This window comes from Cricetulus griseus, chromosome 3 (genome assembly GCF_003668045.3).
Source record: "Cricetulus griseus strain 17A/GY chromosome 3, alternate assembly CriGri-PICRH-1.0, whole genome shotgun sequence".
Classification (NCBI taxonomy): Eukaryota; Metazoa; Chordata; class Mammalia; order Rodentia; family Cricetidae; genus Cricetulus; species Cricetulus griseus.
Genome location: NC_048596.1, coordinates 117,674,412 through 117,688,533, shown reverse-complemented (window position 1 = coordinate 117,688,533; position 14,122 = coordinate 117,674,412). Strand labels below are relative to the sequence as shown.

At 43.6% G+C, this 14,122-nt stretch overlaps 1 protein-coding gene across 3 annotated transcripts in view; it reads right to left on the bottom strand.

Moving 5' to 3' along the window:
• Window positions 1-12,234, bottom strand: part of LOC100754298 (AP-3 complex subunit sigma-2) — a 46,916-nt gene extending 34,682 nt beyond the window's left edge. For all 3 annotated transcript variants that reach the window (XM_027408223.2, XM_027408225.2, XM_027408224.2), the window contains exons 1-3: window positions 12,100-12,234; window positions 7,171-7,262; window positions 6,130-6,241 (exon numbers count right to left, since the gene is read on the bottom strand). In XM_027408223.2, the coding sequence (XP_027264024.1) occupies window positions 6,130-6,241; window positions 7,171-7,262; window positions 12,100-12,168 (273 nt within the window). In that variant the 5' untranslated portion in view covers window positions 12,169-12,234. The remainder of the gene's footprint in view (window positions 1-6,129; window positions 6,242-7,170; window positions 7,263-12,099) is intronic.
• Between the last annotated feature and the right edge of the window lie 1,888 nt (window positions 12,235-14,122).

Below are 14,122 nucleotides of genomic sequence, written 5' to 3'. Positions count from 1 at the left end.
AAGGGGCAGCCATGACATTCTTTTTACCTCACAGCAGATCTCAAAAACAAACTGGCAAGCCCTGTCTCCAACATTAACTGACACCTACTTCTTACCAACTCCAGGGGACTGGTCATTTGGACAGGAAAGCCTTGTTTTCAGGTTAGTAATTCAACCAGCAACACACTGAGGCTTTCTCTTCTCCTTTATAAGATGCCAATTTACATAAAAGAATAAAATACCGCCGTCAAGTGGTGGTGGCTCACACCTGTAATCCCAGAACTCGGAAGGTAGAGGCAGGCAGATCTCTGTGAGTTCAAGGCCAGCCTGGTCTACAAAGTGAGTTCCAGGACAGCCAGGGCTGTTACAACTAGTTTGGACAGAAAAGAAAGGAACAGCTGCTTCGAGATGGTGGCAAAGGCCTTTAATCTCAGCATTCAGAAGACAGACTACTATGTCCTTTCCCCAAACTTGAAGTATACACACACACACATATATATATGTGTGTGTGTATATATATATGCACATATATATATATATATAAGTTCCTTACAGTATTAATAATACAGTATATTTATTTATTTATTTATTTATTTATTTACTTTTGGTTTTCCAAGACAGGGTTTCTCTGTGTAGCCTTGGATGTCCCAGAACTCCCTCGGTAGACCAGGCTGGCCTCAAATTCAGAGATCCACCTGCCTCTGCTGCCTGAGTGCTGGGATTAAAGGCTTGTGATGGTAAATCTGGCCAGAAACCTGTTCTTAACATGTTTCTGGGTTTTGTTGTTGTTGTTGTTTAATGATTTATCTGTATTTTGTGTGCATTGGTGTTCTGCCTGCATGTGTGTGTGAAGGTATCAGAACCCCTGGGACTGGAGTTAGAGACAGGTGTGAGCTACCATGTGGTTGCTGAGAATTAAAGCCAGGTCCCCTGGAAGAGCAGTCAGTGCTCTTAACCACTGAGCCATCTCTCTGCCAGTTTTGTTTTTAATTACATGCATGTAGTGTATGTGTGCGTATGTCAAAGCACAACTTGTGGGAGTTGGCTTTCTCCTTCCAACACCAAGACAAGGGATCAAACTCAGGTTATTTTGCTTTGGCAGCAAATACCTTTAACTGCTGAGCCTTCTTGATAGCCCTGTTCAAAGTTTTTGTTTTCTCCCTCAGAAAAGGACCTCATTTTAACAGATTCATTGTCAGCAATGGCATGGATATTCAATGCTGCATAAAGATGGGTCTCAGTCAGAACCAGCACAGCAGGAATACCCTTGCACTGTGCACAAGATGAATACAAAAGAACAAATAGCTCTGTGGTGGCTGGGGGAGACTCACAATGAGCTGACTTCTCTGTCTCTTCTCTTAGGTTTGGGTCTTAGTTAGGGTTTCTATGGCTGTAATAAAACACCATGAACAAAAGCAAACTTGGGAAGGAAAGGGTCTATATTAGCTTACAGTTCCACATCTCAGTCCCTCACTAAAGACAGTCAGGAGGACTGCATAGCAACCTAGAGGCAGGAGCTGATGCAGAGGTCATCTACAAGTGCTGCTTATTGGTTTGCTCTCCATGGCTTGCTTGGCCAGCTTTCATAATCCACCCAGGACCACTAGCTCAAGACAGTACTAGCCACAGTGGGCTGGGCCCTCCCAGCTATCATCAATCAAGAAAATGCCCAACAAGCTTGCCCAAAGGCCAATTCAGTAGAGGCATTTCTCAATTGAGGCTCCCTCTTCCCAGATGATGCTGGCTTCTGTCAAACTGACATAAAATTAGCCAGCTGACCCCTTGTCAACCTGACACACAAACAGACGACTGTTAAGCCCTAATTGTTCAGCTGGGTGGTGGTGGTGCAAGGCTTTAATCCCAGCACTTGAGAGGCAGAGGCAGGCAGATCTTAGTGAGTTCAAGGCCAGCCTGGTCTCCAGAGTGAGTTCTGGGACAGGCTCCAAAGCTACAGAAAAACCCTGTCTTGAAAAACAAAACAAAAAAGCCATAACTGTTCCATTCATTCATTCATTCATTCATTCATTCATTCATTCATTTTGGCTTTTTGAGACAGGATTTCTCTATGTAACAGTCTTAGCTGTCCTAGAACTCACTCTGCACAGACTGGCCTAGAGCTAAAAAATTCACCTGCCTCTGTCTCCTGAATGCTGAGATTAAAAGCGTGCACCACCAACACCCAGCAACTGTTCCTTTCTTATTGGTCCGTTCCTAAGATCTCATATTATTGATAGTATAATATAAACTTTTCAAACTTTAAAAAAGCTTATTTATGTGTATGTGTGTATCTGTTGTCTACGTGCCTAAGGAGACCAGAAAGGTGTCGGCCCCCTGAAGCTGGAGATCAGGCAGTTGTGAGCTGCCTGATATGGGTACTTGGGTCCTCTGTAAAAACAACATGCACTCTTACCCACTGAGCCATATCTCCAGTCTCCAAAAGTTCCAGTCTCTTTAAAACATTCAGTCTTACACTTAGGAGGCAGAGGCAGGTGGATCTCTGTGAGTTTGAGGCCATGCTGGTCTACAGAGAGAGAGTGCCAGGATAGGCTCCAAAGCTACACAGAGAAACAGAGAAACCCTGTTGGGGGTGGGAGGGGAGGGGATCCAGTCTTCTTCAAAGTCCAAAACATTCAGTCTTCTAAAACATCCAAAGCTTCTCTAAAATTCCAGTCTCTTAACTGTGGACTACTATAAAATAAAAAATAAGTAACATTCTAATTCCAAAAAGGAAGAGCCAAAATTCAACAGTGTAAAAAGTTCAGTGCTTGATGTCTGGGTCTCATCCATGATCCTCTGGGCTCCAAAGGGCCTGGACCTCTTCTCCAGTTTGGGTCTCTACAGCATCCACATCTTGTCTTCTAGGCTCAAGCTAGCTCCCCTTCACAATTGCTGTGGTGTCCTTTGGTGTGTTCTTTGGTGGCCATTCCATGGTGCTGACATCTCAAAAATGCTCTGAAGTCTTTCCCACTAGCTGTACCTTCACCAATAACCTCTCTTGGGCTCTCTTCAGGGACTGTGACCCTGCCACAAGGTGCCAAGTCTCAACTTCTCTCCATGACCCCTTCAGCCCTGGGACTTTGACTGCAAATGAAGCTACATCTTCTCCAATGGTCTCTTCTATCTTCCTACGGTGCCAAGCCTCAGATACTCTCCATAACCCCTTCATGCCTTCAAAACCAGGACCGTCTAGATGACTCTTAAGGCTCTTAGCATGAGATGCAGCCACAGCCCCTTCTGGATCACAGCTTCTGTATGCTGACCCAAAGGAACCACTTTTCAAAAGATTTCACCTCAATGATGCTGGTCTCTTCCTAACTCTCACTAATTTCCCAGCTCCACATGAGCACCAACAATTGTCCTAGCAAAGCAAAGGTTTCACTTCAGTGCTGCTGGTCTCTTGTTAATCATGGCGATTCTTCATCCCCAGCTAACCAGAATCACAAACTCTTAATTCAAAACATCATATAAATGGCCCTGATAGTCTTTACTTCCCTCTAAAACTTCACAAGCCAGTTCTCTAACATTTGCATTTCTCTCAGCATTCTTATCTTCTAAGCTCCCAGAGAACAAGCCACTAAGCTCTGCGCACTTATGATGGCTTTTCTAGTCCAAAGTTCAAATGCCAACACAATCCTCCTCAAGACTCATGGTCAGGTCTGTCACAGCAATACCCTACAACCAGTACCAATTTCTGCCTTAGTTAGCAAAGTGTTATTCCATCCAGAGCTCAACTTCTGTTTTCCTTGATGATGTTGATATCAAGATACAATGGGCAGAAGTGTTTGACATCCTGACCTAGGACTGATAACTAGTACATGGTTTCTATTAGAAACCAAACACTGGAAAATAACTGGCCATTAAGTATTAATACTCTAGGACCTAGCAACTGTATTCCTCAGGGGTATATCTTACAGAAATGCAAGCATGTGTAATTCCAAAACCAAACACAGTCATTTCACAGTGGCACTGTTTATAACTCTTTTCACCTTAACAATATTTTGTTTAAGAACAGCAGTTATGGGCTGGGGAGATGGCTCAGTGGTTGTTTTTGCAGATATGGTACTTGTTGCTCTTGCAGAAGACCTGGGTTCAATTCCCAGCACCTACATGATGGCTCCCAACTATCCATAACTACAAGTCCAGGAGGAATATAACACCCTCTTCTGACCTCAGGAGGCATCAGACATGCACAGACATACATGCCGGTAAAACATTGATACACATAAAAATGAAATAGATAAATCTTAAAAAACTTAAAAAAAAAAATAAAAAAGAATAGCAGTTAAAGCTGGAACAGTATCCAGTATTCAAGAGGAAGAAGCAAGCCAATCAACGAGTTTGAGGCCAGCCTGGTCTACAAAGCTAGTTCTAGGACAGCAAGAACTATACAGAAAAACACTGTCTTGAAGGAAAAAAAGAAATACTGGAAAATTTTTACCAAACTGGCAAGTTCTTCACTTAAATATTCTAAATCAATTTTTCTGGAAATATGAAAGAATTCTCTGAGAAAACAGTGATGACAGGAACTGATTTTTTCTCATATATCAGAATTTGTCATAAAACCTGAAGAATTCAAATGCTGTAATACAAAGAACAAAAGCATAGGGCTATCTAGCAAGATGGCAGGCTCATTGTAAAGGTGATGGCTGACAAGCCTGACAACTTGAGTTCACTCTCCAGGACTCACAGAGTAGAGGAAGAGAACCGACTCCCACAAGATAGTTGTGACCTTGTTCTAGCTAGTTTTATGTCAACTTGACATAAGCTAGGCACCACACTGGCCTATGGGTAAGCATGTTGGGCATTTTCTTGATGGGAGAGCCGAGCTCACTCACTGTGGGTGGTACCACCCCTGGGATAGTGATCTTGGATTATAAAAAAAGCAGGCCAAGCAAGCCAGTAAGCAGCACTCTTTGGTGGCCTCCACATCAGCTCCTGCCTCCAGGTTCCTGCCCAGCTTGAGTCTTTGTCCTGACTTCCCCCAGTGATGGAACTGTTAGCTTAAATAAACCACTTCTTCATAAACTGCTTTTGGTCACGGTGTTTTATCACAGCCACAGAAATCCTAATGAGACAGACCTCTAAACCTGCACCATGGCACTCACATTCTTGTATACACCTCTCTCTATCTCTCTCTGTATCTCACACCACACACACACACACACACACACACACACACAATTAATTAATTAAATATACACATTTATAATACAATGTTTTTGTTTTTTTAAATAATGTGGCATTTTAAGCTGGTGAAGAACTGACCTATTGTTAGTTTTACTCACTCAGTGGCCAGTACTAAGTGTTGAAACACAACACACTTAGTCCTTTACTTTCTTTCTTGAGTTTTCCTTTCCTGGCTCTTGAAGGCTTCCTGGTAGAACTGGACTTGCCTTCACATCTGGTCCAGATTCCACCTTTGAGGCTGCCTGACCTCTCAACAAGGGAAAGCTGTATTTACTTCAAATATGACTTTAGATGTTTTTCTTTTATGATTTTGCAACTTCTGTTTGTTTTTTTTTTTTGTTTTTTTTTTTTTTTTTTTTTTTTAGACAGAATCTCACTAAGTAGTATTGGCTGGCTGGAACTCACTATGTAGACCAGGTGGCACTCTGAACTTGGCAGTGATCTTCCTGCCTGTTTCCCAGAGTGCCGGTAGTGCCAGAACCCACTACCACTGCTGGTCCGATTCTGTACTTCTATTGGAATCGGTATCAGGTACTCCATAAGTTCATTTGCAAACACCAACCTTAATTGCCACCTATATTTCCTTTAACTATGTGAGTTCTAGCTGATTTTGCAGAAACGGGAAAGTCAATGCTTTCTTTACCTCAAACTCAAGAAGGATGCATTTCATGTGGAGGTCAGTTGGTCCTCACTTTACATCAATTTTGTTTTTGTTTTTGTTTTCCGAGACAGGGTTTCTCTGTGTAGCTTTGGACGTGCAAGGGCTGGGTAGAAACCACTGTCCACAGCTGAGTCCTGGAGGGTTGCTCAGACGCTTTCACAGGGTGCCACCTGGTGGACATCTGGCAACCCTTACCAACGTCAATGAGGAAACCAGAAAAAAAGGATCCAAACCCAGGCTGTTTACTCAAAACCCCTGTGTGAACTCTAAAGTTGCTTTCATTATTTGATGACTACACATACCTGGATGAGGTCCAAGATCCCAAGTTCACTCTCTGAGGAATCCACACAAAATACAAAGTACAAGGTGGCATAGTGCCGGTAAATCAGTTTGTAGTCAGCACCACCAATGAGACTGTGGAAGACAGTAGAGAACAGTTGAGAATCAAATCTGCAGTAAACATATCAGAGAACCCCTGCACCAAAGAATGAAAATGGGCCTAGCAAAGAGAAAGGCTGAGCTCTCAGAGCAGGCACTTACCACATGAACTACAGCTAAGTTAGGAAGAGGAACTTAAAGCCACTCGACTTCACCCTTTACCTTTCTCTTTACCTATCTTGCCAGTGACCCAAACATCAGAGTGATGGCTTGGGGCTGGAACAATACCTCAGGGGTTAAGAGCACAGACTGCTATTCCAGAGGACCCAGGTTCAATCCCAACACCCACATGGCAGCTGACAACTGTCCATAACTCTGTTCCAAAGGTTCTGACAACCACACAGAGATATACATAAAATAAAAATTAAAAAAAAAAAATTCAGAGTGATGGCTGAAGCCCAGTAATGCAAGTGTTTCCCAAAGAGAACTAGGTGTCTCCCTGAATACACATGCTAAGAACAGGTAACATGGGTCTGGTGTAGTGGTGCACACCTTTTTAGTCCCAGCACTCGTGAGGTAGAAGGCAGACCTCTGAGTTGAGGGCCAGTCTGGACTATATAGAGAAACCCAGTCTTTTTTGTTTGTTTGTTTGTTTTTTCGAGACAGGGTTTCTCTGTGTAGATTTGGAGCCTATCCTGGAACTAGCTCTGTAGACCCGGCTGGCCTCGAACTCACAGACATCTGCCTGCCTCTGCCTCCCGAGTGCTGGGATTAAAGGCATGTGCCACCAATGGCAGGAAAGAAACCCAGTCTTAACAACACCCCCTCCCACACACACCAGGAAAAAAAGAACAGGTTAGGCTACATCAGGTAGCCACTGACCCCTGAATGTACCAGAAGAAACAAAAGCAATAAAGGCCACGCAGCATGGATCTGGGGTTGGCAACCTGAAGCTGATGGTTTACCTTCCACCTTCTAAGAAATTACAGATGTTGTCATCTCGCTTGAGGACCAGATGGAAAGTCTCTCGAACAATCTGCTGTTGAATTTCTTCTGGCTATGGAACAACAACAGAAAGCCGAGTCAGGGGCAAGTGAGCAAAAGTGTGCCTATCAATGAGGACGGCTATGTAAAGGAGGGTTCCACCCTGGCAACAATTGGAAAAGATCACATGTAAGCACTTGGAGAGCAGAGAAGGACTTTGGGAAGGAAAGGCTACTGGGATTATGGGTATTGACCTAGGTATCTCAGCTACAAACCACTGCTATCTTACAGACAAGCTGCAAGTCAAACAAGGAATCAGAATCCATAAATTTACAAAGACCCTCAAGTTCTGTTTTGTTTGCTTGATTTGGTCTTTGAAACAGGGTTTGTGAAGCCTTGGCTGTCCTGCAACTTGCATCACAGACCAGGCTGGCCTCCAACTCACAGAGACCTGCCAGTCTCTCCCTCCTGAGTGCTGGGATTAAAGGTGCATACCACCACTGCTCTGATTTTTTTTTTTTTTTTTAACAAATCTCAAAGTTCCAGCACTGTGTGAAGGTCAAGATGTAATCATGTACATGTCTCAAAAATAAATTGGTGATTTTTTTTTTACTCTAATACCAGTACTACATATAAGATGTTGTTTTGCTCACCAACAATTGGGAAAAACAGAAAATGATGTATTCACAGATCTGAATCTTGAGCAACTAAACAAAAGTACAAATAAACTTTTTAAATTAATAGTCATTATAATCTTGGGAAACCTCAACTGTGATGTGAACGACTCACTTATAAAGGGGGTAGGGGAGGGGCAGAGTAGTAGTACTTTAATATCAGCAAGAGGCCGGTGGATCTCTATGAGCTCAAGGCCAGTCTGGTCTACATAGTAAATTCCAAGTCATCCAGGGATACAAAGTGAGACCCTGTCTCAAAACAAACAAAAAGGATAAGGGAGAAACCGGACAGAAACTAGGTAGTTAAAAACTCTAGAAGAGAGAGCAGTAGTGTTGGTAAATGCCTTTAATCCCAGCATTTGGGAGGCAGAGGCTGGCAGATCTCTGAAAGTTCAAGGCCAGCCTGGTCTACACAGTGAGTTCCAAGACATCCAAAGCTATACAGAGAAACCCTGTTTTAAAAACCAAAACCAAACAAACAAAAACCCACAACAACTCTAGATCAGGAGCTGGAGAGTTGGTTCAGCCATTAATTATTGTTCTTACAGAGGACCCAGGTTCAATTCCCCATAGTCACAGGCCACAGGATGGCTGACAACCAACCATCACATCAGTAAATCCAGTTCCAAGGGATCCAAAACCCTTTTCTGACTTCCAAGGGCACCAGGTACACGTGTGGTAGACACACACATCCCCAGGCAAAACACTCACACACATAAAATAAGTCAATTTTAAACAAAAACCTATTAATGTGAGATGGCTTTCTCATACCATAATGTGTGTTGAATCAACAGCCAGGGATGCTGTTGAAACACGGGTTCTACTTTAATACGCCAGGGCCAGGGCCTGAGCCTGCAGTTCTAACAAGCTCCCACAGGACACCAGTGCTTCCAGTCTTGGGGGACCACACTCTGGAGCACAGCAGAAGTAAATGTTCAGCTTGAATCTTCTTTAGTCAGGAAAACACATTTTAAAAAATGAATCCCTTTCTTTCTCCATCACTGCACTTAGCTTTAAGATGGCCATTATTTAAAAACTACTTAGTATGGGGGTGGGAACAACACAAAAACCAGGAATAATCTCTAAGGAAGTGGCTGGCTCAGTGTGGGCTCTAAAGGCTCTCAGAATCTACTGAATCCATGGATGCAAACTTGCTAATCGCTGGCCCACAAATTAGAACAAATCAATCACTATCTTCCTGGTTTCCATGTGAACACACCAAGCTCACATTTGCTAGTATGTTGTCAAAGATTAACTCTGTGTGCTCAAAAGCACAAAGCACACTAAGCATCAGCACTGTTTTAAAATGACAAAAACATGATTTCAACGGAAGCCCCTCATCCAACCACAGGTGGAAGTGGCAAAAATGGGGATGTGGTGGTGATATGAACCAATAAGACCTACTAATTCCAAACGGGAAACTGCAGACTGCTTATGTGCCCCAGTCAGTTTAGCAACCCTTCCTATCTTTTAGCACATTGCAATTTTCAAGGGACTTTCACTCAAGAGGTTCTTAAACAATTCTATCATCTTCAAAGATATACAAATAGCCAATAAGCATAAGAAAAGACAGGTGCTCAACATCCTTAGTCACTATGGAAACAGACATCAAAACCTTTTAAAAGGAGATTCATTTTCATCCACTAAAATGCCTTTAATTAAAGCCAACATGGGTAGGATTATATAGCTCAGTGGTAGAAAATTGCCTAGAAGGAGGGAGGCACTGAACTCACTCCCTAGTTCAGAAAACAAAAACAAACCAAAAAGACAGAAATTGGAGGAGATATGAAGAAACTGGAATTCTGATACATTGTTGATAGTAGTGTACAACCACTTGGAAAACACTTTGGCAATTTCTTAAAATGTTTACCATTGGGGCTGGAGAGATGGCTCAGCCATTAACTGAGAGGTTGACTGCTCTTCCAGAGGACCTGGGTTCAATTCCCAGCAACCACACGGTAGCTCACAACTCTCTGTAACTTCAGTCCTAGAGGACTCAACATACAGAGACATACATACAGGCAAAACACCAATGCACATAAAATAAAAATAAACTACTTAAAAATGTCTACCACTGAGTTATCATGTGACCTAATGATTCTGCCACTAAAAGAAATGAAAAGCTATATCCACACTAAAACTCAACACATGAATGATCACAGTAGCATTATTTATAAAAGCTAGATACAGCAAATGATGGGAAATAAAACTATGAAATGAACAGCACAGTGGCATGCCTATAACTTTGGGATGTGGAAGGCTGTGGTAGAGGATCTTTTCTTCTCTTTAGGTGGCTGGTTGTTGGATTTGTTTTCATTGTTATAAGGTCTTCACTACGTACCCAAGGTTGGCCTTGAACTCACAATCCTCCTGCCTCAGTTTCCTAAGTGCTGTGATTATAGACCTCTGCCACCAGGCCCAGGTGAACAGAGGGATCTCCAGTTCCAGGCCAACATGAGATACCTAATAAGAACTATCTTCAAAATAAATAAAGAACACATTTATACACGTGGTTCAATACAGATGAAACTTTAGGAAGTCTTTATATGTAAAAGATTTTTTAAAGAACATACATTATTATGATTCTGTTTAGATAAAACGCCCAAAAACTTGAAGAGAAAGTAAGGGCTTGCTTATGGCCAGGGAGTTGACTGCTAACAGGGAGGAGTTTCTTTAAGGGAGAGATAAAAAGGTTCTCGGGCTGGAGAGATGGCTCAGAGGGTAAGAGCACTGACTGTTCTTCCTGAGGTCCTGAGTTCAATTCCCAGCAACCACATGGTGGCTCACAACTACCTTGAATGAGATCTGGTGCCCTCTGCGGCATACAGGCAGAAGACTGCATACATAATAAATAAATAAAATCTTAAAAAAAAAGAAAGTTCTCAAATTGTGATATGGTAAGTTAACTGTATAGTCATTTGTAATCTTAGTAACTTAGAAAATAGGAGAAACAGAGCCGGGCTTTGGTGGCGCACGCCTTTAATCCCAGCACTCAGGAGGCAGGGGCAGGTGGATCTCTGTGAGTGCCAGCCTGCTCTCCAGAGTGAGTGCCAGGATAGGCTACAAAGCTACATAGAGAAACCCTGTCTCAAAAAACCAAAAAAAAGGGAAAGAAAGAAAGAGAGAAAGAAAGAAAGAAAGAAAATAGGAGAAACAAATGCACACCCAAGTTGAACTTATATTAACTGCTCTTTTTTTAAAAATGTAATTTGAAAATCTTATTTTAAAAAGCAAATTATTTATTTATGATAAAAAATAAATAAAAATCCGAGAGGCATTTCTCAGCTTACCAACCCTCACAAGAGTGGGAAAGGTGGAGCCGAAGCCTGAATGGTTTGATTCCATTCCCTCTCGGGTTTAACCAGTCTCTCAGTTATGTTGGGGGACATGAGAAAATAACCAAGTTTGCGTTTTCACAAAGGAAATGTTTGTAGAAAATGAACATTGCAGCCTGCCGGTGGTGGTGCACGCCTTTGATCCCAGCACTCGGGAGGCAGAGGCAGGCGGATCTCTGCGAGTTCGAGACCAGCCTGGTCTACAAAGCGACACAGAGAAACTGTCTCAAAAAAAAACAAAAAACAACAACAAAAAAAAAAAAAGGAAAAAGGAAATGAACATTGCTGAGCCATCTCGTGACAGGCATTTGCTTAGTTATTTGGTTTCTTGAGATACGGTCTGGTGTAGCTCAAGCTGGCTTTAAACGGTCTTATCTTAGGTACTCTGAGGTCCTCATCTAGCGCCTCCACCTCCTGGGCTTCTAGGTGTGCACCACTACATCTGACAGCTTAGAATATACTTCATTTACCCCCAATTTTTTAAAGACACTTTCTGAAACCTTACTGGGTAAAGGATAGCCCAACCCTAATAAGTCCTAGCCAACGCTGAAGCAAATAATTCCAGGAAAGAACTTCTCCCCACCTTGAGAAAACAAAAACTTAGAACCCAACGACCCGACCATCACAAAACTACTCTCATTGATTAAAAAAAAAAAAAAAAGGCTTAGAGACAGTGGTTTTGTCGCCCAAGATCTCAATGAGCTACACTGTGTACCGTGTCTGGCCTACGACCCAAGGGAAAGTGTCACGAAGCACAGGAAAGCCGGGACCCAGGGAGGGTAGAGAAGACCAGGGGTGGTGGGTCATGCACGGTGCTGGAGCCCGAGGTGTGGGCGAGCGCTGCTTCGAGCCGAGGGGAGGGGAATGGACGCGGGTGCGTGACGGGCCGGGCCGCACTCACAAAACGCTGGTAGAAGCGGACCAGCCGCGGCTTCCCATGGTTGTTGAAAACCAGAATCGCCTGAATCATCTTTGCTGGTCCCGCTTCTCTCGGCACCAGCTGCTCCAAGAAAGCTCCCACTTCCGCCACAACACAGGTACTTCCGGTTAGTGTCCTGCTGAAAACTGCCCCCGGAAACCTACCGTGGTGCCCTGGGGTCCGAGCACCTACAGGTCCGGCCGCTCTGGCGCCCTGGAGAGGCTCGCCTGGGGAACGAGGGTGTGGAAGCCGAGGAGCAAGGTCGCCTTGCCCAGCCTGGTTACCAATCCGAACCTGGCTAGGACGTGAATCCCGGACTGGGCCCCTCACTCTGGTTCCATCGCGGAGCCAACCGCGTCGGTAACCCGTATCCAGGGCGGCCACTCCTTCCAGCAGCTGCACCAGTTTGAGGGACCAGGAAGGAGCTTGTGTGGCTTCTTCTCCATCCCTAACCTTGGGCCAGCAAAAACTGGGCCTTTATTTTTCAGTATTGCTGCAGTGAATTAGGCAAAAGTTTAATCGTGCATATGGTCAGTCTCTCCTTTAGATGGTGAAAGTTGAAATCACAAGGGATCATTCATGCTATCCCATTCAAAAGGTACAGTTGGTCTCGAACTGGTAATACCTTTTGTTTTCTTCTTTATTTATTTATATGTTGGTTTTTGAAACAGGTTCACACTATGTAGCCCCGGCTGGTCTCGAACTCAGAAATTCGCCTGCCTCTGCCTCCTAAGTGCTGGGATTAAAGACTTGCACCACCACTTGCATTCTGGTGGTTAAAGTAAAAATTCAAATGGCAATTGCCTTGAAGTGTGACAAAATGATTCAAATGTTGAGCAGGAATATCAAAGACAATTCTAAACAGGGTGACAAGAAGGAACTAGCTTTAAAACCACTCAAACCAACTAGGATGGTTTGAAGTATGTTAACTTACACGTTTATTGGGGAGAAGACACGTACAACCTGTAATGGTGTGTGTGTATGGAAGTCCAAGAACAACTTTGGGAGTCAGTTCTCTCAGGCCGTGGGTCCCAGGGATCTAATGTAGATCACCAGACTTGACAGTGCCTTTACCTGCTGAGCCACCCCGCAAACCCCAAATCTATTAAAGAATTAAAAGGAGATATATTGAAGTATAACACAACAATCTTACTAATTTTTTTTCTGAGACAGGGTTTCTCTGTGTAGCCCTGGCTGTCATGGAACTCACTCTGTAGACCAGGCTGGCCTGGAACTCACAGAGATCCTCCTGCCTCTGCCTCCCAAGTGCTGGGATTAAAGGTATGTGCCACCACTGACCAGCTGTAGGAAAATAATTTTAAGGATTTATTTTAAATCCGTGTATCTCTCTCTCTCTCTCTCTCTCTCTCTCTCTCTCTCTCTCTCTGGTGTGTGTGTGTGTGTGTGTGTGTGTGTGTTTTCATATGAGCACAAGCATTCAAGTACCCTCAGAGACCAGAAGAGGGCACCTTGGAGCTGGAGTTACAGGAAGCTTAGCCGTGAGCCACTTAATAGGAGTGCTGGGAGCAACTCCAATCCAAAAAATTGTGTGTAACCTCTACATAGTTGCTGCAGCACATATGCACCTATGCTCACACAAGCACAATAGTAACAAATAATGTGTAACGATGATAAAGCTAGGGATGTAGCTTTATCATCGCAGGTGCTAGAGTGCTTCAGAAAGCCTGGAGCTCCGGCTTCAGCGCTATGTGAAGGCTGGTGTGATGGCACATGCCTGTAATACTTGGGAGGTAGAGACAGGAGGGGGAGGCAGAAGTTAAAAGTCATCAGCCTTCAAAGGGAGTAACTAAAGAAATAGATGCAGGGGCCAATGAGATTTCTGAGCAGGTAAAGGCACTTTGGATCCTCAGAGCCCACATGATGGGAGAACAAACTTCAGCAAGTTGTTTTCTGACCTCCATGTGTGTATAATCCCAACACTCAAGAGGCAGAGGCATGCGGATCTCTGTGAGTAGCCTGGGCTACGGAGCGAGTTCCAAGGCAG